The sequence below is a fragment of the Acromyrmex echinatior genome, chromosome 4 (genome assembly GCF_024713525.1).
Source record: "Acromyrmex echinatior isolate Ae372 chromosome 4, ASM2471352v2, whole genome shotgun sequence".
Classification (NCBI taxonomy): domain Eukaryota; kingdom Metazoa; phylum Arthropoda; class Insecta; order Hymenoptera; family Formicidae; genus Acromyrmex; species Acromyrmex echinatior.
Window position 1 is genome coordinate 15,661,669 of NC_141855.1, and position 22,808 is coordinate 15,684,476.

General features: G+C 35.1%; 1 protein-coding gene across 3 annotated transcripts in view; it reads left to right on the forward strand.

Annotated features, from left to right (window-relative positions):
* Nucleotides 1–6,382: 6,382 nt before the first annotated feature.
* LOC105145477 (Fanconi anemia group J protein homolog) overlaps nt 6,383–22,808 on the forward strand; it is a 49,023-nt gene continuing 32,597 nt past the window's right edge. Inside the window, exons 1-4 of one of the 3 annotated variants that reach the window (XM_087405790.1) lie at nt 6,383–7,077; nt 7,265–7,427; nt 7,661–7,883; nt 8,239–8,350. In XM_087405790.1, coding sequence (XP_087261916.1) covers nt 7,369–7,427; nt 7,661–7,883; nt 8,239–8,350 — 394 coding nt within the window. In that variant the 5' untranslated portion in view covers nt 6,383–7,077; nt 7,265–7,368. Of the gene's footprint in view, nt 7,078–7,264; nt 7,884–8,238; nt 8,351–22,808 lie in introns of those variants that run through there. The other 2 variants (XM_011055020.2, XM_011055023.2) reach the window with 2 other exon arrangements.

The following is a 22,808-nucleotide window of genomic DNA, read 5'->3' on the forward strand; positions in this document are numbered from 1 at the left end:
ACAACACGTTTTTCAGAAAACGGATTTATTTTAGTGGTTTTAACCGAGAGATTCAAAGTATTCCCAAAAAAGTTGATTTTACCTTGGAATGCGACAGTGACATTTAATAAATCTAGGTAAGAAATTATTATATGTGAGAAGGAGTAAAGGACCTCGCACTAATCATATGAATAAAGTGGTTTTAGCCAAATTGACTGAAACTGTTATATTTTGTAGCTTATGAGATGCTGATTAAAAAAGTCTCTATAGTTATAAAAATAGACAGATTTTGCTACAGTATAATTTGAAAATTGTCAATTTGAATCTAACCATATCGAAAAGTACATTTATTTACAATTTACAGTTTTCGTTTTTGATTGTACAATCATTTATACACTTAAACATGTAAAAGGTGACGATAGATAAAAATCCTTTTCAGTACAATTAGACCCAAAATAGCGACTTTCAAATGCTACAGCAAAATCTATCGATTTTTAATGATTGTACTTATGAAGATTGTGCTCAATATCTCATAAGATAAAATATCAGCTAATTTGATTACTTTTTCCATATGATTAATGCAGAGTTCTTTGCTAAATAAGCGAATTTTTTTATTTTATTCACATTCGTTATTGATCGATGTTGAAATAATCATCTCAGACGATTATTTTTTAAATAAGATACTTTCAAGAAATAACTTAAATAATCATACTATTTAAATTATTTCTTGAATAGAAAGCATTTATTTTCGGTGTATATATACATATACACAGTATACATATATAGATAAACGGTAAAAATGTAATGTTAAAAAACAGAGTTCAGGCGCGTGTCAGGCTCTCGAATTGATATCATGGCAGTTTTATCGTCCGCCCCGACTGTGACGGATTTCTTCCACAAATTTGAGCTGGTGCTATAGCGAGGACAAATTATGCGCATTACGAAAAGTGTCCCCGAAAGAACAGCTTGGAGGGCGCGGCGACGGGCACGGGGGATGAAACGTCGGCGCTGAAGCCGCGCCGCGGATGAGAGATGGGCCCATTGTGCCATCGTAAATACAGGGAAGCGGTCTGTCCCGAAATAAGGGCATATTTCAGCTTCTGTCCGGCAATCACCGCTGCTCCGCGGCTTCACGGTCGTGCAGCCACGAATATGGGCGCGGCAGCAAGAACGGCGGAAGAGAAGAAGGTAAGGGAGGGAACGCGCGGTAGAAGGGACGAAGAAGGGACAACGGAAAGGACAAATCCGAGCGAAAAGAAGCGAGTGGATGAACGAGTGGGGGATTCCGGGGAGAAAGAGATCCCATTTCGTATTCCTCGGGCATCCCTCTTGATCTCCCCGCATTTTTATTGCACTTGCCGCTGGTAAGAATATGTTTTATTTATATTTCATATTTTCCCTTTCTCTTCCTCTTACTTTTTCTTTTTCTATGCCTTGCTTCGTAATCCGCGGTCAGAGACGGACGCGGACCACTGTCGTGGATTCACACGGGGTGGGGGGAGGGATGACCACGAAATATGAAGTCGAGATACGGGATTCCCCGCGCGAAGAAGAACTGTGCGTAGACTCTGCTCGCCGTTTCCCCTAGTAGCCTTATTTTCGAAGGGACTGCCTTTATAGCTGGGTGGAAAATATTTTGGCAACGTTTCCGCAAAGAATATTTATGTTCGTCTCGAATCCATTCCTTCGCATGGCTTTATTGAAATGCCGCATTAATGGAATTGCATGCCTTGTCCTTACAATAAGCTGTATTTTTTTTAAATCTATATGTACGTACTTTAATAAGTTTTTTTAAGTTTCGGATAAATTACGTGGATAAATTACAAAAAGAAGAAAGAGTACGTGTAATAAGTAAAAAGATGCAAACAAAAATTCATTTTTTAAAGTCATAATTCGATATAAGAGGAAAAAGAATTGAGATGGGCGCAGGGAAGACGTCTCCAAGAGAGAATCGATCGACCATGCTTTTAGCGCCCAAATTTAATTCAGCGTCGTCTGATTGAGACGAAGGGTGTTACACGCAATTTGCCACGTTTCACCATAATAACTCGGCGAACCCTTCGCCATGTTTTATGAGATAGAGAGAGAGTATCACCCTGAGTATGCATAACTCACGGTCCAGCGAGTAAATTTCCGTGAACGGTGCGAACCTTCGTTGACTAAGAATTCATTGGGATAACAAAACGGAAAACGCGATATTTCAAATGTAATAATTTATGTTTTGACCATGGTTGTTACCTCTTCGGTTAAGACATTTTGAACGAATTTCTGAACAGAAAAGCATAAAAGAGAAATCAAGATTTCAACAATTTCGAGAGATAATTGATCGCTCCACCGTCAAAATAGCGCAGGGATCTTCGGCAGGAAAGTTGTCTTCATAAATCGTAGAACCAAAAGTGGCAACCGTGGTTGTAATGATTTATATACATACAGGGTGCGTCACAAAAATCTGGACAAATTTCAATTTCAATTTTCCGCTATATTGTACCTTCGCCAGAGGTTGAACTGTGTGCCAAATGATACTTTGAGATATAATGAGATATTAATACAAAGAAGTTTCAGGTTCACAATTGTTATCGTACCTGAGGAAAGGAGGGGCATGTATTATTACGTATATTATGTCTTATGCGAAAATCCGATTTTTTTATATTCAAAGCGCCATTTATGTAAGACTCTGCAGAATGTCTTAAGCATTTAATTCTATGAGCCATTTCCGCGATACAAGCCTTGAAAGATCCAGATTTTACATGTAAAAGTACCAGGCTTTTTGATTAGGAATATGTGATTCTCGGTCGAATATGTATGGGCGTGTATCAGTAGAAGTAAGGACTATTGAATTCGTCACTTCCGTAGTATTTAATGATTCCGAACTCTCTCTGATGTATGTGTGTGTTGTGTTTTGTGTGCATACGTGCGTGCGTGCGTGTGTGTGTGATTGGTGATGATTATATACTTGGATACTATTATATATTCGTACATGTTAAATTTGGACCTTTCAAAGCTTGTAGCGCGGAAACGGTTCATAGGATCAAATTGAGATATTTATTCACAATGAAGAGAACTACAACATATCCAGAAAGACATTTTCCCAAGAGATCAGAAAAAAATAGTATTATTATAATTTTTGATATGGAAATAATATTGACTGGAGCTATTACGTCACATATTGTTATTAATTATTCATTTACTTATTATAAATAAAACATATAAACAATATAATATCTTATAGGACCATATATGTGATAATACTATAGAAATCAATGCCTTAAACGATCTAATTATTTTAAATGATTTTATGTAAATTTATATACTACATATGTAGTCCTTTGAAACGCCGAAATGATTTTTCGATTTTGAAACGCTAACTCTATTAAACTATCGCAGTAATATCATGAATTAAATTGACTAGCAATTTATTAATTTGATGCTTTTTCGCATCTTAGAATGATCTTAATAATGCTGAGTGACATATTATAATAAAATCTGTAAATAATTCTTATTGCGAAAAATATTACCTAGGCTGGAAGTTGAACCCGGATCTCTTGAATAATGAATTCCGTACGAGATTTTAATATTTAATATTTATAAAATATATAATATATAAAATATATAATATTAAAACAAATGTTGATAAAAATAATTTATTTTAAAATAAAATCATGAAATTTGCTTATTTCATTTTTTATTTAGTTTACCTGATTTACTTAGCAACAAAATTCTTTTATTTCAACACGACATAAACTCGTCTAAATTGTTTAGGTTTTGTAAATTATTTTTTGTTTTAGATGAAGTTTTCTCTAATTGTGAGTTATTTTGGTTCTGTTCAACTTCAGAATACTTCAGACACTCTCATTTTCTGAAATAACTTCTTAACAATGTGAATAAAATCTTTCAACAAAATTTATAATTTTATATTGAAATATACTATAACTTTTTTCAGTACATTCTGCATATGTAGATGAATCGAGTAAGTTTCTTTTGTTTTTGTCATTAGAAGTGTAAAATGATCTGTTGATCGTTTTTTGTGTAGATATTCATATTAGTAGGCACTTTTATGTCTTTTATTATCCTTTTTAACATAGACCCTAAGAATTAATAAGTTAATAAATAAAAAATATGTATAAGAGAAAAATATTTGTTTCATATTGTCTTTTTAAAAATTTAAAAATTACCTTGTTTCTTTGAAATAGATGTATTTTCTAATTTATTTTTTTTTTTACGGAATTATCAAACAATTGCTTCTGCTTTTTTTGCTTCTTCTCTGATACAGATAAGTTTATCACAGATAAAACATTTTTTCCTTTAAAATCTTTCTTTTCTTTTTGTCTTCAATTTTAGATTTTTCAGACGTTGAGTCAGACATTGACAAATACTATGTGTAAATATTATGTATAAGATAATGGAGAAATAAGAAGATTAAATGTTTAAAAGGAACAATATAAAGTAAAATAGACTGAAAGATTTTGATCACAAATAAGATAATGCTTTTCGATCAAAGCAGATTGATGCTTTATTAGTAAAATTTTACGTCACCTCGGTGATGAAATGGAGAACGAAATTTATAAAAAATTGATAAAAGTAATAAATTATAAAAGATTGAGATTAGCATGAGAAAAAGAGAACACATAAGTGTCGCCGTCGATCCAAGATGTCGAAATTTATCAACTTTGTAATAGCATATCGGGGTACAAAGATTCATATTATAATTGTCCTTTACAATAAAATCGTTATTTTTTTTATTCGACAGGCAAATATCTAAACAATATGTTTGCATGTCGTACGACAAATGTAATACCAACTTATAACTCGAGTTATGTTTACCTGGTTCACATGTACGTTTGCAGAACATGAGAAAAGTATCTTGAGGCATCTTGTTAACGACGGAGGAATCACGCCGAGGATGCTGCGTTTTCTCGACGAATGTGCTTCATCCTACGTCAGCGCGATCGTTAAGATCTCCATCATAACTGTGTGAAAGTGCAAGAAGCCAATGGAACTGTTTGGTACGGCACGTGAGCTGAAAAGCTGAAAGTGAGGTACGAGCAAACAATTTCATGTCTGGCGCATACGTGACGGAGCCTCCTGATACCCGGTTCACTCCTCCTGATATGCGTGAGCGTGCGCGTGGGAATTTCGGATACGATTTGATAAGGATTCATGTCGGCAAAGTTAGAGCTACTCCAAGGGCAACGAAAGCCTTCTGTATTCCGCGCGCGCGCCTGCCATCAGTCTTGATTTCAACTGGCGTCGTCGGCTTTACCTAGGCCTCCAGTATTCGAAACTCGAGAGAGACAATGTAAATCGAAATTTAATGCTTTTGAAAATATATCCCGCCTCGGCTCCGGATATCTTTTTGGATCTTTCAGCGATTAATGAAGCTTTCCACCTAGCTTTGGCGCAATTAAACACAGAGTTATATAACTACTACTAAAGTAAAATATAAAGTAACTTGTTGTTTAAAAGGACTGCTAAATTTTTCCACACTCTGAAATCTTTTATCTTTTCTAAATGATTGATAATGAATAGTCATGTATTTGACACACAAGTCTTAATTCTAGCAATGAAAGTCATACACTGTGCGATTACTGATACTCAGTGTCGATTTGAAGCTGAAACGTTGCTTAGGTTTTTTACTTCATCATCATAGTAAAGTAAAGGAAAAATATATATATTATCAAATATATAATCTTAAAACTTCTTATCGAAATATTACTTCTAGAAAGATAAAAATGTAAAAATTTGGTATTACGAAGTACTTAACATAAAATGACGACACAGCATTTTAGTTGTGTACGATTGTGTTGACTTGTGTAATAGGTGAAAAGCACGAAATCGTACATCATGTCGCTTATGTACGCTTGATATGCTGAAAAGTATCCTTTTTGACTATATAAACCTGTGTCGTGTTGTGTTGTTGGAGAGCATTGTATTAAACACTGTCGTTTTGTATCGCTTAGTTATGTTCCTTGCTGAAAAGCTTCCTAAATATCCAGGAGAACTCAATTTTTTCTTGACACTCTCATATACGAAAAAAAAAAAATACTTTTGCTGATTAAAAAACTTAGATATAGATCTGAAAATTATTTCGTTACACTATTAAAATGATTATGTAAGACAGTCAAACTGATTGCTGTAACGTTAAAACTTTTTACAATATTACTCATCATACTTTAGTTTTCTACGATTATTTTGATGGTCTAATAAAATTCTTTTCAAGTTCGCAGCGAAATTTTTAGATACTTCAGCAAAATCGTTCTTTGCGTAGAAATGACATTGGACGATAATTGCAAGTATATTATACATACATGTATACATATCTGTACATATATATATTTACAACTATTCCAGGTAAAACACAAAACTTTTAAATGAGAAGACGAACCGTACACAACAAGCGTATCGTAAATATTATTAAAGCACAAGTTTGATGCTATTTAAACATTTTTGTACGACGTCGAGTAAATATTTAATAAATGACGCTCGAGAGAGAGGCGCGCGTCTACTTAGCGCTTCAAACGCTATAGAGCATTTGTAGCACTAACATGACTGGTCTATTTGATGCTTCGGAACGCTTTCAGCAAGTCTGATTACGTCATCAATGCGTCATCGTTTGCTCCTGCAACTTTGCCGCGCGGGGCTGATCAAAGAGCGGAGTGCAGTGTATCCTTTGCATGTCTCTAAAACCGGCCGGCCCTGACCGCAGCCTTAAGTGTATGAACACACGTTTAAACGTCACGAGTCACGTGGCCTCGCTATCGGGATATAGATTATAATGTTTTGATCATTCGTTCGTTTCGTAGTGCGATGGAGTTTTATGATACGAAATGTTTGCTTTCGAGTAGTCATCGCACAATGTAATTAATGCGGTAAATAGTAATAAAAGAAAATTCGATATAAAAGAATTGATCGATTTGAGACGAAGAAGCGAACGAATATTTGCGAGGTTAGGAAGCATACGTGCTGTGTTTACAAAGTCGCATGCGTTACGTTCTACAGGTGTTGATTGATGATCGTGATTTGCATCATCGTTACTGTGATAGGATCGTTTATATGCGCGTTTCTCAAAGCTAAGATCGACGAGTGGTTCGGAGAATCAAGGTAGGCAGCATCCACGTGTCACGAGACGAATGTTTTATAGGTTAGCTTGATGATCTAAGCATAAACGTGCCTCATAAACCTGCCTCGACTGCTTAGATTTATCTTTTGAAGACTTTTCGCGTTGCTAGATATGCTTAACAAAAGCTTCTTTTTGTTCGTTTATTTAATCGTTTTCATATTCTTTCAGCATGAAGGGACAATCGAGGTTATCTTTGAAAAGAAACAATAGTAGTATACCACAAAATAAACACAGTGATCCGCGTCACAGTGATCTAATAGAAATATCAGACGATGATAGTGATGATTTATCATCGAATATATGGAAAAATACAGAGGAAAAGTATACAAATGTAAGTGGAACAACTAGCATTCTGAATAACGTGATAGATGCTTCCAAGTATTATTCGAAACATGATATATCAGATGATTTTAATAATGACGAAGATATTATTATTGATGATGTTCCTGGTAACGATACTCCTGGTAATGATACTTCTAAGAGCCAATCACTGTTTAATTGGAATAAACCAATTTTTGATCCATTGAGCATTTTTCCTGAATGTAGTACTTCATATGAATGTAGAACCTCGAGGAGAAAGATGATAGAAACACCTAACAAAAAACAAAAGCTAATGAGAAATAATTCAGATTCAAGCTACAGTGAGGATGAGTTGATAAATTTTGATTTTCCCAAGAAAGATGCTTCATCACCTCAAGTTGGACTACAACATGATATAATGATTGCTGGAACTAGAGTCAAGCTTCCTGTTAAGCCATATCCATGTCAAATAGCAGTGATGAATAGTGTGAGTATGATTATATAGTTAAGTCGATGTCATTACTTTTTTATTATAGTTTTATTAGCCATCTGTCTGCAATCTAAGTTTTTTTTTATTACAAGTGAAACTTTATTTAAATTTTCACCATAATTTTTGTTCAAATTTTACTATTAAATGACATTTGAGTTAAAAAATTATTTGTTAATGTAATAGAGATGTTGAAAAATAATGCTGAATTTTTCCACATTTTTTGAAAGTTTGAACAAAAAGTTTGAAAAATTGAAGCTTGACAAAAGAGAATCAGATTGCAGATGGAAGGAGTAAAAATACAAAGATCATATTATAAATGGATCTTTAATTATGTTGAAAATTGTGTGTGCAGCTTATTCTAGGATGTACTAAGGAGCAAAATTGTCTCTTGGAAAGCCCTACTGGCAGCGGTAAGACTCTGGCACTTCTCTGTGCAGCTTTGGCATGGCAAGAGCAGTACAGTGGTGAGTTTAGAACACGAATATTAAATGTATATCAATTAAGAATTAAAACAAAAACATTAGAATTTAGATTATCCCATTATCACAAATTATTGCGTAATTTTTCTAGTCATTATTAACAAGATTATTGCGTTATAATTAGATGATTGTGAAATGTGGATTCTTAATTACACAATAAATAAAATTAATTAGTGCACACCAAATTATGTTAAAAATTCATGTGCCCGCTTAGAGAGTTGAATGATGCATGCTCTCGCGCGATCCATCATATGATATCATTAATTTCCTACCAATCGTGCTCGTGCAGCGTTTTCCGTGGCCGCGATTATGTCTGTCCTCAAGATTTATCGAGGAGCTTCGCGAAAATCTCGTTTCGTCGTCGTGTGGCGTCTCGTGACGGTCGGTCATTAATGTCAACCGTTCTAGCGACTTTTGCTTCTCTATAACATATTCACCGTTCTCATCGGATTTTTGACTGTCGCACAAATTTGGAAAATTAAGGAGATGGAGCCATCGCGCTTGTCTTTTCTTTGCCTCGCGGTAAAGCACCATTCTTATTAAAGTTTCCACCGAAGTTTGTCGACGTTTTACTTACTTATCTCGTCAAAACTTTACCAAGTTTTTCGGATAATTTCTTAACGCGATGTTATGTGATTTGTTATGTCCGTCGGATCGTTCAATCGCAATCTTTATTTCATATTAATATTATTATTACATTTTTTTTTAATATAACAAACGATTTGAAAAATTCTATGTACTTTATAAATAAGAGATTCCGCACTAATTATATGTAGAAAATTAAGTCCCGGCGAAATGAGTTTGTTTTCATGTTCATTGTACATTTTTTGTTTATTGTTGGAGAAAAATGTATTAAATTTTAATAAATATCTGTTTAAATAATACTAGCTGAATATTTACTAAATGTAAATATATATTTATTTGATACAAAAACCATTAATTATCACATTTTTTATTAAGTAAATCTTTACTGTAAGTAAATATTAAGTTAGTACTGTTAAAAAAAAAATTTGTATTAAGATTTAATAAAAGTTTTCTCAGTGTTGCTTAATGTTTATATAACATGATTAATAAAAGATGTAATAGACAGAAAGTTCGATGATGGATAGGTCTTGAGTTATAGTAGAATTACACTACAAGTTAAAAATTATTCATTACTGAGGCTTGTATTTATTACAGTTTTCGTTTATCGCGTTATAAGCTAAGCTACAACATACATGAAAACAAATTCATTTGTCCGGATCTCAATTTTTCATAATTAGTACAAGGTTTTTTGTGGATAGACGTGTATTGAAAGAGCATTCTTGCTTTAAATGGCAGATTTATCTACTGCAATGCTTTGCGGTTAACTCGTTAATACGGCCGAAATTAAAAATTGCTTTGCAAACATTTAATTTATATGAATTTTTTTTAACGAAAAAAAGCTTATAAAAGTTAATTACGGATTGTAAATATTGCACGTTCAATTCTCACGTATAATCACCACGTTGTTGCGCCGAATGGGAGATTTTGAGTATATTTAGCTATAGGTGGAAAGAAGGCGCAGACCCTCGTTTCCACGCCAAGAAAGTCATTTCAATCGTTAGCGAATTTCTTAGCTATGATATTAATTTAAATTATTCAACCGTTTATGCTGTCGTAATAATCCTTACGATCACGGAGTCGCCGATAATTTCGACTCTGCACGCGTGCATGCAGCTAATTATTCGCGATCCGTGCAATTTCTAAACAATTAGATTTGCCTTTGCAATGCGCGGTGTCCCGTACCGTCCTCGGTCGTACCAGTCTACGAAAAACAGCGGCCGAGCATAATTGTCTTTCGTTAGTATAATGCGCCGAGAATATATTTTCGTTCAATGTCGGACGTCCGATGGTCGCTTTGTACATTATTCTATCTACCTACAGCGATAAGATATTGGCATCTACGCTTTTGAACAAATACCGCTAATAATATGACCTGTACAGCATTTTACACAAAGCAGTGCGTACAATAGAAGAAATATTAGGGGAATAGGAATAAAATAAAATAAATATTAGAAATAAAGAAGTCAAGAATAGAGATGTTAAAAAATATGATATATTATATTAGGTGTTGGAATTAATTCGTAGCGTTTTACAAGTGATGGGAAGTACTTTCATTAATGTATTTTTTAATGCTCATGTGAAATAAATAACATTCTTTCATTTAAAACGCTACGAATTAATTCCAACACCTAATACAATAATACAGTATAAATAAGCATACAAATATGTATCTTTTACTAAAAAAATATCTTGTACATTAATTGTATTTTTTTAGTATGCGTTACATTTAAGGATATATCAGGTGTATAGTCTGCAAAAGAGTTGAAATTGGAAATTTATATTTTTCATATATTCTCTAAATCTAAATTAGTAGATAGTCACTAATTATCCAATGGCATACTTGGCACTGGATAATCAGTGAAGTTCAACTAAAAAAGGAAGAATGTTTGAGCATCATATAAATACTGTATTTGCACGTTAATTTCAATCTTTCAATATCATATTCAATGAATTTATGCACTAAAACAAAGTTAATTGGATCACATAATAAAGATTAGTTACGTTAGGGATTTCATATTTTATTCACTGATTACCAGTGATGTACTTAGCATTGATATCAGTGATTATCCACTGATTCAGATTAGAGAGTAAAAATTAATATTATATGCATGAGACGAACGAGTTTGATGAAGTATCTAAAAATTTGGCTAAATACAGATCTGAAAATAATTTTATTTGGGTCATAGAAATAATTATGTAACATACACAAAGTAATTGATAAAAGTTAAAACTTTTTGCAGCCTTGTAATCAAAGCTTAAATGTTTTACATAATTATTTTGATAATCTAGCAAAATTATTTTCAAATCTTTATCTTTAGCTAAATTTTCAGATACTTTAGTAAAACTATTTTTTTCTTGTATGTGTATAACATTTTAAGGTATTTTTATTTGACAGGACAATTTTACAGCTTAAATAAAATTTTTCTCATTTTATCTTAATTATTTTTTAAAAATATGTCTACTTAATAAATAAACAAGGAAAGGGCTATGAGCCAAACTAGATATTTTATGCTATATATTAAATTTCATGTATATTGTACATATAAAAACATACGTTTCAACTTTTATCGGATCATTCTTAATGTTTAAAATAAAAATGTTAAATTACTGAATACAATATTTCGATATGAACGATAAATTAATATTCCCTATAAGTATTAATTCGACGATTTCAAACCAGCGTTAAAGAACATCTATCGGACATTAATAAAAAAACAGGATCCCCGTCTGTCATTTCAGACCATTGCATTAATCATAGGCACGATTTCAATTGGAACGAAGTAGAGATTTTAGAGAATCTTCGTATAATAAATGATTAATTTCTGTGATGGTTTACATAGAAAGACAATCACAGGGATTGAATAAACAGAGCGACATGGAATCGATATCGGATACATATCTTTCCATCTTTCAATCGTTATCCCCTCTTTCTAATGTTCCTACCCCCTCTACTCATTTTTCTCTTTCCATTTTATATATTTTTTTTCCTTTGTTCATTACCATTGTAACATTTACTCACATTACAAGTACACATTAGTCGTTCTAATGGCTTTGAATTCTCAGCAAAATTGTCAAAACATTAAATTACGTAATTGTTACATAACAACACATAATTCTACATAACAATGGACGGCCTTTTCAGGTATTTAGCTTCAATTGTTCCTATTTTTATAATTAAAATAGAATCTAGATTAGCAATAGTTAGAGCATATTAGTATAAACTCAATTTTATTATTAAAACTTACTTATTAATTATTAGATTATCTATTCACTCTTACATACAACTTGGTGCACACTGTCCAAAAGTCTGCATATATTTTATTGACCGTTGACTTGAATTACTGGCCGCCGGTTCGTTCCATTAAGTAAGAAGAACTGCGAGCGATGCGTAAGAAAGAATTAATGCTTATAGGGAATATTATATATTAATTTATCGTATTATATATTAATTTATATTGAAATATTGTATTCAGTAATTTTTCAGCGTTTTATTTTAAACATTAAGAATGGCCTGATAGAGGTTGAAACCTATGTTTTTATATGTACAATATACATGAATTAATGTATAACATAAAACACCTAGCTTGATTCATGTCCTTTTCCTTGTTTATTTATTAATTTGTTTAAATTTATGAGCCTTAGTATATTATTTGAAGTATTGTTATTATTTCTTATGTTATTATTTCTTATTGAAATAATTTTTTATCTAGATTCTAAATCACTGCTAAACAGATGCTAAGTAGTACTTTTGCATATTTTTTAATATTACTTTCAAATACATTATAGAGGAATCTGTAATTTTTTCATATTTTTTCCATTTTGTTAAAAAAATACATACAATATGTTTTTAATTTCTATTCCTAATTTTTTTTCCTAATATTTAATATTTACTCCTATTTTTCTAATATGTCTTTTATTGTGCGTAAGGCCTAACTTTATGGCACTATAATATATAGAGTCTTGGAGCTTGAGTTTGTAAAAAATTTTATGACGTAGCGAATCAAAATATGACATGTTGTAGATTTTTATATTGTACACGTTATTTAAGGTGATATTCCTCGTAACACATACAATTGCAAGTCTAATGAAATCGTTTCGCTGAAACATAGTTTTCTTGACCTTAACCTCACCTTATCTAATGGAGTCGTATTGTCGTTAATGAGATCTATTACTCATCAACGATCCATGTCACTATTTATTCCGTTGGAAATATACGCATTTCGGTGACTATAGTCTTCAAAGTTTTCTCCGAGATAGGAACTAATTTCGTTTGTAAACTCCGTAGTTTATTGTATATACAATGCTATCTTAATATGGCATATCGCGTTCCTTGTAGGCGAATGTCGACCGATCGAGAGACAATTGTGTCGCGACTTATGAAGTCAAAGTTATATATTTTCCAAATTTATTCGTTTATTTAAATCGGAATTGTTTTCAGATAGCGACACGCTTTTAGCAAAATATTTTCTGTCTTTATATTACGTAATTACGCGATTGGATTTCGTGAAAGGTTAGCCAAATTTACCTGTATACTCCGATGCCAAGCTATGTTTCGATCATTTATAACATCAGCTAAAGTGCATATCGCGACAATGAGGTTGGAACGTATTCGACGATCGCGTGCCATTTCGAGGTACACGAGCGACGAATTAAATGTTCCGCGATGTTAACGTCAAATTTGCGTGAGCAACGTCAGAGTCCGCGAGGACGACGTAGGACGGACAGAACGTCTCCAGGAATACCGGGAAGGACAGCACGAACCGTCGTCGCCTTCCGGAATTATGGACGCGTCCTCCCCCCCCGAGTCTCGTCCTCGTGACGTCGCGTCACAAATCGAAAATTACCAGGCACGCAAAGGTTCTTTTTCTTTAACAATGCTTTTACCAAGAGACGATCAAAGCAGTTCCAGTATTCAAGAATTCCCTCGTTGAACATATCATCGCTTCTTATTGTCGTTGACAACGTTACGTGCATATTATGCAGGACAATGGCATCGAATGACATAGAATTGAAATCAATTTATTTTACTATGATAAACAGCAAGTAGATGAATATATACTGTAGACGAAGAAAGAAGGTAGAAAGTATAGATTTTGAACACTTGTGATTTTAATTTATTTTCTATAATGTTGCGAGAATTTAGATCGTAATTTCTGTATTTCTAAAGGGAAATAAATTTCTCATTTTTAAATAAAAATATAATGGCACTTTATGCGTTGCGTTAAATGAAATTTATGTATCTTGGCAATATAACGTAGGCAATTAGCTGTCATTTACGATTTGTTCTGATTGTTAGTCCGTAGATACGCATCCCTAATTAGGCAAATCAGGATGGAGCGACTCGATGGGAATTAGTCATGATAGCGATTTTCGTATACATGTAGAAGAAATACATGCGTAGGTGTGTCGCTTTGCACGACATCCTGCTTTTCCCAGTTATAATTTGCTTTATGCTTTAAACCTGGCGCTGTCACGCTCTGCCGGAGGTCGAGTGGTACTGCTAGCCGCCAAACTGTAAACTTAGCTCGTTGGAGAGCCGCATAAATTAGGTCCTCGAAAGGGAATAGAGAATTTTCTAACGTCGCGGTTTAATCGATACCGCCGTTGCCGTTGGCTCGCCGGAGATTCGTTTCGATATTTACGTTAGCTTTCTTTCAAAAATGCAATTAATCCATTTGGAGACGTAATCAAAATCGAATAGACGTTTAATCTGCAGCGCGATTCAACAGAGAAAAGAAATATTTCATTTTTAAGCTTAAGGGAAATAGAAAGAAAAGACAACATATGTATGAACTTGGAATATATATGTACATATATATACATACACGTTTCGTTGCAAGAGGGAGAGGTGTTGATAGAAGGAAAATGCGAAACTTGAGGATTCAGCGGCCACTTTGTTTGGCGGGCTCGCGAGTCGCATGTTTTACATGCCATCCATAGCACCCGATTAGTTTGACGTAACATTTACTGGAGAATTCGAAAAACTTAAATCGTTTGTAGAACGGAGGAGCGTGATGCACCGTGTAGTTGGTAGGAGGAAAAGGAACATCGAGAGGGTTGGACAAATAAATTTCGAAAGTTTATCGCGAAATCGCATGCCGGCTAATGTCACTTTATTACCAGCAGAAGACGACGTGGAGACAGGCTCGCCTCTATCCGAGGGAGGGTTCAGAGAGGAGGCCACGGGAAGGATAAGTTCGAAATAACCAGCAGCGACGAGACCCATTGTGCGGCAGGAAACTTGGGAAGTCATAATAATTATCGGCGAACGCGGAATTATATATTGTGTCCCCGTGGCAACCTGTCGTCGTCGTCGTTGTCGTCGTCATCATCGTTGTCTTCGTCGTCGTCGCCGCGAATTGTCTTTGCGCCTCAGCATGCAACTTCAACGGAATATGCAGCTACATGCCCTGTGACGTCCTGACATTAATAATGCGTTGGGGATCCGCCTTTTATGCTGAAGGTACCAACCGTGGTACCATCGCCGAGAACTCTTCCCAGAAGGAGCTCGCTGATCGTGCTCTTTCGCTCTTGCACGATCAGCCTTCTCGTGTTTTCTTCTGGGTATCTAGATGGCTTTTAAAGAGGGTAGCTGTCGTTTAATAATGTATTGGTTTAACATAAATTTTTTTCTTAATTACGTAATTATCAGAAATACATAATATAAATTTTACTCTATCTAACAATAACGATTAATAATCATGTGAGCAATTTTACAGCGATATGAACTTAATTCGATATAGTGTAATTTTTTATTTTTGGATGTTTCTCTCTCTCTCTCTCTCTTTCTCTCTCGTATCTCTTGGATGTCTATTGAGGTGTAAAATAGTGACACCTCATCTGGGTAAAAATAACCTTTTGAATTTGATTCTAAAATTTAGTGTCGAAACTCTCTACCGTTCACTTTTTTATACGTTTCTTCGCGACTCGCGAGATATGCGAGAGAAGGAAAGGGGATTGGAAAGGGAAAGATAGAAAGCTGGAACGGTAGTCCTGGAATGGTGCAGGGCTACCCGCAGAGCACGTTACTTGCTGTGGCAGCTTCGCGAGCAAAAGACAAAGGAGGGCCCACGCTTTCATCCGTGCCGACATTAAGGTACCTACTGTATATGCCCTTTCGGGACACAATAAGGTCCGCATGCGGGTCCAACGGATCTCACGTCTCTCGCGTACACGTATACCCTTCTCACAATGAGAGTCTCCTACTTTCTCCCTTCCTCCCTACGCCTTTTTTTTTTAAATCCCTTCGTTGGAGTCTTTTTCCTTCGATGGCTATGCACTTCGGCCCCGAATTCCAGGGTAAAGGATTATCGAAGCGCCAACGCGCGCGCGGCTAAGATATTCGACAAGTCGTAAAACATTCGGTGTGTTATCCATGAGCGATAATAAACCCGCGGCGTTCGGCGAAATTGATTCCGCGGCTAATGAGTCTCGGTTATTTACGAACTATCGCGATGACAGTTTGGTCGAATCGAAGAACTGGTACGGAAGGTACCGTTTTTGTTTTTTTTTTCTTTTTCGCAAAAAAAAAGTTTGTCTCATTGGCTGATTTATCGCTTGATTAATGCTTGAAATGCTTCAAAGCTTCGCGAGTGATGGCATAAAGCTTCATGAGGGATGACAAAATTCTGACATGAAGAAAGCGTTTCTTGTATATGTGTATCTAGGATTGACCTCAGACAAAAATATAGTTGTACCGATAATAGGATACTTGGAAGCGAAAGGTCCGCGGACAGGTCTCGCTGATTCCAAATGGTCCCCGAGTAAGCGAATAAGATAAGGACCCCCCGAAGGAATACGGCGTGCGCCGTCGATTCTTAACCAGTCCTGAACCTCTCTCTCGGGTGGTCCATGGTGTCCCTTTTCCCCTCCGCGCTCTTTCTTTTATATTGGCCCCCTTTCTTCCTTCTCTTGCGTCGTCTCTTCTGTATCCCGCTTCTGCTGCGGCTCGTTCCGCGACAACGGTGTTCCCAGTTGCTTCCGGTCACATCTCACGTTTTCGCGCGGCTACCAATCGATTTTAGAAAATTACTTTGCGCGAATGCCGCATTATCGATCGCAATGAAGAAAAAATTAAGTTGGTATTGCAGAACAATTAAATTATTCATATCATTCAGCAAGTTTATCATAATTAATCGCGAGTTTTTGAATGAATTGAAAAATTACGAAGAAGGCTTACAACTTTTAAATTTAATTCAGTAGCGAGGAGTTCGCGATCGAATAGTCGCGATTGTACGGTCGTTCGATCGGCGGTTGGTCGATAGAAGTCACGACGATTCACCTCCTTCCGAGAAAGGATCCGCGATTCAAAAAGTGCCGCCCTTGCGAATTCCAAACGACCCGCGATCTTACATAATTTCACATGCTCGGCAAGACTGCCCGGCGTCCTGGAATCGTCCCTTTCAGAATTTCCAGGATCCCGCTAACGATTCCGAATATTCCGACTGCAGAATAGACGATCTTGAACTCTTCGGTTCTCGGCTTTCAGAATTTCATCCACTTATTCAGTTTTCTAACGTGCAAATTGGGACAGGCTAGGAAAAACATCTCTTAACTTATTTCTTTAGTATATTATCTTACATTTATTGTTTCTTTTTAACTTATGTATTTAACTATGAGGCTAATTTGATTTTTTTCACAATTCTTCCAATTTATAACCCTCAATTTGGATTCTTTGGTACTTGATTCTTAAACCATCCTAACATGTTACACTTTTTTGTGTATAATGTTATAAATATTAAATAACTTAAATTTTATAACTTAAATTTATTATACACAAACACTTTTTGAGGTTCTTTCCTAATATTAATATAGATAATTAAAAAACGTGCGAAAATAAATTATGTTGGTCTCTTAACGCCAAGATAATTTAAAGCGAGCGTGAACTCGCGAAACATGTTCGTTGAACGAATTCGGCCGCGCATTCCCCAATGTAATTCACGTGGAATCGATTGTGTAGAACTTCGGTATGGGTGCTTTTCGTTCGGGCGGAAATGTTTCTCACAGGTAAATCGCGGGCGCCAGGCGCCTCCGGGCGTGTCGGAAATCGCTCGCCACCGTTTCACCAATCGACGCCAACATTCTTGTTGTCGTCTCTTAAATAATGTCTAGTCGATTTGCCGTTTTTTTTCTTTTTATCACAACACACACGATTTAATTGAGTAAAATTAATAATAATTAATAAAATAGTCCAGAAATGATAATGATCGGCCATGCATTTTGAGTTAAAACGAATCGTATCTTTCATATTCAAGTTTTTTAATGTGTTTCTTGTTATTGGGGAAAAAAATTCAATATGTTTAGTACGTGAAAAAAAAAACGGTTTGAAGTATCTAAAATTCTAGTTAGATACAGATCTAAAAATAATTTTATGATCATCAGAATAATTATGTAGAATGCTCAAGCATGATGATAATACATTAAAAGCTTTTGACATTCTAATAACTAACAACTGCTTCAAGAGGAGCCATCTAAAAGGAGAAACATAAGTAAAAATAAGCTTAAAAAGCGCATATATTCTTTCTTAAAAATATTCTATAATATATAGAATTATTTTGATGAACCAGTAAAATTATTTTCAAATTTGGATCCAGCTAAAATTTTAAATGCTTTAATAAAACTATTTTTTTTTAAATGTACGTATATATTGAAAATGCTCTACATATATTGTATATCATATATGTTAATTTTATAACTATTTGAGTTCTGTATTAAGAGCAGACCACTCTATCTATAATATATACAATTTCGATATCCGACATTCATCACGTCCTTTCATTATCAATACTTCCCTCTTCTCATCGCATAAACATATACATAGAAACAGAGAATGCGGCAGTAGAATGAAATGTAGGTGGAATAGGGGGCGAAGGAGTAGGAGAAGGTAAGACAGGAAAGAAAGGTACACTCACGAACGCTTAGTTAAGTGCAGAAACTTCTTCTGTGCATTCTATACTGCCGTGCACTTCTCTAGCCTGGGTATACAAATTTATAGCGTGCATACGCACAATATGCGTGCACATGGCGTTAAACAAAAGCCGTCTGTGTGTGAACGTACGTGTACCGATCATGAATATGTATGGGTCTTTTTGCGGAAGATATGTGCGTGTCCTTTTTGCCCTGCGCAACTCGTGTGTGCGTGCGAGATCAAAGGATGCCGCCCACCTCCCGTTCTCTCTTCATCCCCCTCCTCTGTCGCACGTGCATTTTCCCTCCCTCTTTTTATTTCTTTTTCTTCCCCCCTCTCCCTCTCTCTCTCTCTCTCGTTTATTCCTTTTTTCTTGTCTCTCTTTATTTCTGCATACGTGGATTACGCGACCATGTCTCATACCTCATCGCCTTCTCTTTTCTTACAGCGACTGCGTAACGTTTATCAGCGGATGCGACAGAGCCGCTATATTAATAACGTATTTTTTGGAATGTTATGCACAATACGATTTTGTGATTGAACACCATCATTCAAATGGGCGTAATATACATTAGTATAAATAAATAGAAGAAAATATTTTGTTAAGAACTTTTACGATTAATTTTTTGTGTTGAAGAAAATATTTATGTTTCCTAATTTATTTTACAAAAAGAATGAACTTTCAATCTAAATAGTTTTTATGACAAATGCAAAGCTGCGACAATTTTCGTTCGTGATAGAAATATTACATTGCGTGCATGTTACATAATTTTTATTTAACTGAATATGCGGAGAGTTACTAACTTTAGTTACTAAATTTAGCTACTAATTTTTTTTTTATTTCACGACTCTCGGAAAAATTAAATCAAAACTGACTTTTAACAATATTAATTTCATGGCAATTCCGGTTCGCACGGTCTTCACTCATGCTCGGGGGCGATTTTTTTTGTCAACGACGCATCAACCGACGCGTAAAATTGTATATAAACGAGGTGAGAGTATTCCCGGCGAAGCGTTTAGGCAAAAAGGTCGGATTTATTGAAGCCTGAAGCGGAAGTCCGAAGGCGGTGTTCGAATCGGCCACGGCTTAAATGAGTACCGAGAAAGCATTCAGCCAATAATGCGCCCACAGCGCAAAGAATTCCTCGTTGCGCGCGCGTCAGACAGGCCGGGAAGGAAGTGAATGCTAATTAATGACTCTTAATTCTCTTAATTGGTCGTTACAAACGCCGCCGATCGCGTCGTGCACACTGAGTTGACTGGGCCCGTAGCTACTTCTCGATTGTTGTAAACTCCCTTGGAATAATCGAGCCTCTGTTTCCCACAGCGCGCGTCTTTGCGAGCATCTTGGCGAAGTAAACTCGACCCATCCGGTATGTGATTAATTGCGAAAAAAAGGGCGACGATCTCCAATTGGTATCAGCGAGGAGAGTGATGGACTTCGTGGCTCCATCTGCGAACAAATGCCGGAAATATCTAAGGCACGAGATAGCCGAGACGCAAACCCGGCATACCGGGTGGATTGCGAAAAATAAGTGGAAAAAGTAATCATATGAAAGAAGAAAAAGCATTTTTTTCTTATTCATTATACTAAACATTTTTAAATGATATTCATTTATGATATTTATTGTTGATTTTTTTTGTTACATTTTTTTTATTTCTAATTTGACACTTTTTATCTTTAATGAGCTGTGAAATCAATTTTTTTTGTTTTACAACTCAAAGTTGATAACTAGCAGCTTGTTTTTTTTATTTTTCTACATATTTACTACATACTAAGAAAGGAACACAGTGATGAAGCGAAATATATTTGTGATCTTTTTATTAGACAGAATAATGAATATCACTTACGATTGAATGACAATGCCTCTCTTTCTTCTCTCTTGTATTTATTTTATCTTTCATCTTTCTCCACTTGTCGCAGAATTCATTAACGAACTGCCGTCGTGTCTTTAAAAACTTCTGTCGTTCTTCATTATTCATCGGTGATGATATTCATCATCAAAGAGTCCTCTTACTCGTCAAAGAGTTTCATTCTGTAATTCTACATATCGAAACGAAATTATTGCACGCATTTCCATATTGCATGAGACAAACAGGAATATGTTTTTTTATTATACTGCATATAAAATTCTTTATGAATTAAATATTAAAGTATTAAGAAATATATTATAATATATAGCATATATGATAATTCTAAGATTTTCTTATTTGAAATTATTTATGTATAATTGTGAGTAGTCATTTTTATTACATAAATATGATTGTGAGAATAGTTTATAGAAAAACAGCTATTATTGTAACTTTATAATAAACAGGAAAAAAACCTGCAAAGTTATTTCGAGCAATTTCCAAAATATTTCAAATTAATTATGTTATTATTGTATATTCAAACCATGCGATGATACAGAAATAAAAATAAAGAAAATATAGATGAAACACAACAGCGATAATACGATCACGATATGTAAATGGCTATGCTATCGTTCGTTATATAACGAAAATGTTCGTAATGTAACACCGTGGATGGATTTTCATCCAGGCGTAACGAGATAAGAGACCGAAGTGACTTCTCGTCGTGGGCGTAAATGTGACTCTTGCAGAAGGAGATATCAGGACGACGATGATGACGATGTCGTCGACGATGTGAAATTAAAAATGCGCATGGAAGCGAATGGGTGGAGAAAGGAGGTGAGAGTGGAATGAAGCGGGTTTGGGTTTCCGTGCCCGAGCTTCCATTCGCGGGCTCGCGATATTCCCGACGATGCCGACGAGGAAAACAATGCCAGGAATCTGCGCCAATGCGCTCTTGAGCGGCATTTCATCGACGACGACGACGACGATGACAACGATGAGGACTTCCTTGTGAGGCTTATGTCACTTCCCCTTATCTCTTGGCTCCATCGAGTCGGTATCCGTTCACCGCTGGTGCATTCATTAAATTTTTATCGAGCAGAATTTTCCAAATTTTACCAAATTTTCATTCATTTATTTCTTTATGCAGATGCAAACGCTTTATAAGCTTTTACAACATTTGAAATATTTTATTGTGATAGCTAATTATTGGAGGAAATATTTTAATTTATTATATTTTTTTCTAACGATTAAATCTTGCTATTATGAAAGATATACATTAAGTATTTTTAACTCTTCTTTCTTTTTAATTTTTTAACTCTTCTATCAATGCACGAGTACTCAATAGATATCTATATTATCAAATTTTGTTATGACGTCTTAAACCTCATTCTTCGAACAACGAAGAACAATTTTGCATAATTTTTATCTTGTTTTTACTTTTACATTTTAATAAAAACCTTTAACGTGTTAGTTAAATGGAAAATTATGCATTGACAAAAACATTATAAATATCTAGAGAGTTAAAAGTATACGTAAGATATACTTGTATGTGCGCGCGCGCGTGTGTATGTGTGTGTAAACGTATAAAATTAATTTTCAAAGCGTACAAATTTTTGAACATGATGACGGCGTTAATGTAAGTAAGCAAAGTCGAAAAGTAATACAAACAACTATTAAAAAAAAAAAACGTTCGTAATTGCGGAATAATATTTTTTTGACGGCTTTTTTTTAAATAAATGTTGTTTGTATTACTTTTCTGTCGACTTCGCTGCTTTTTGACTCCTCTTTTCTCCCTTCGACGGTTCTTCGTTCTCTGACACTTTATGTGCGCATATTCCCTCTCCCCTGTCGCATAGAAATGTAAGTCGAGTGTATACGCATACGGTGATGCGATTTATATGTACCGCCCGACGAAACCACCCCGCGTCACGGCTCTAATTAACCGATTCTCATTACGTAGTCGCGTTATACGAGAGAGGCTGCATTTAATGAGACCACCAGTACGTCGTATGGCTTTCCTTCTTCCTCCCATCCTCCTTCCTCCAACTATCTTCATCCCTCTCGTCATCTCCGCGCATCGCTCTCTATCCCACC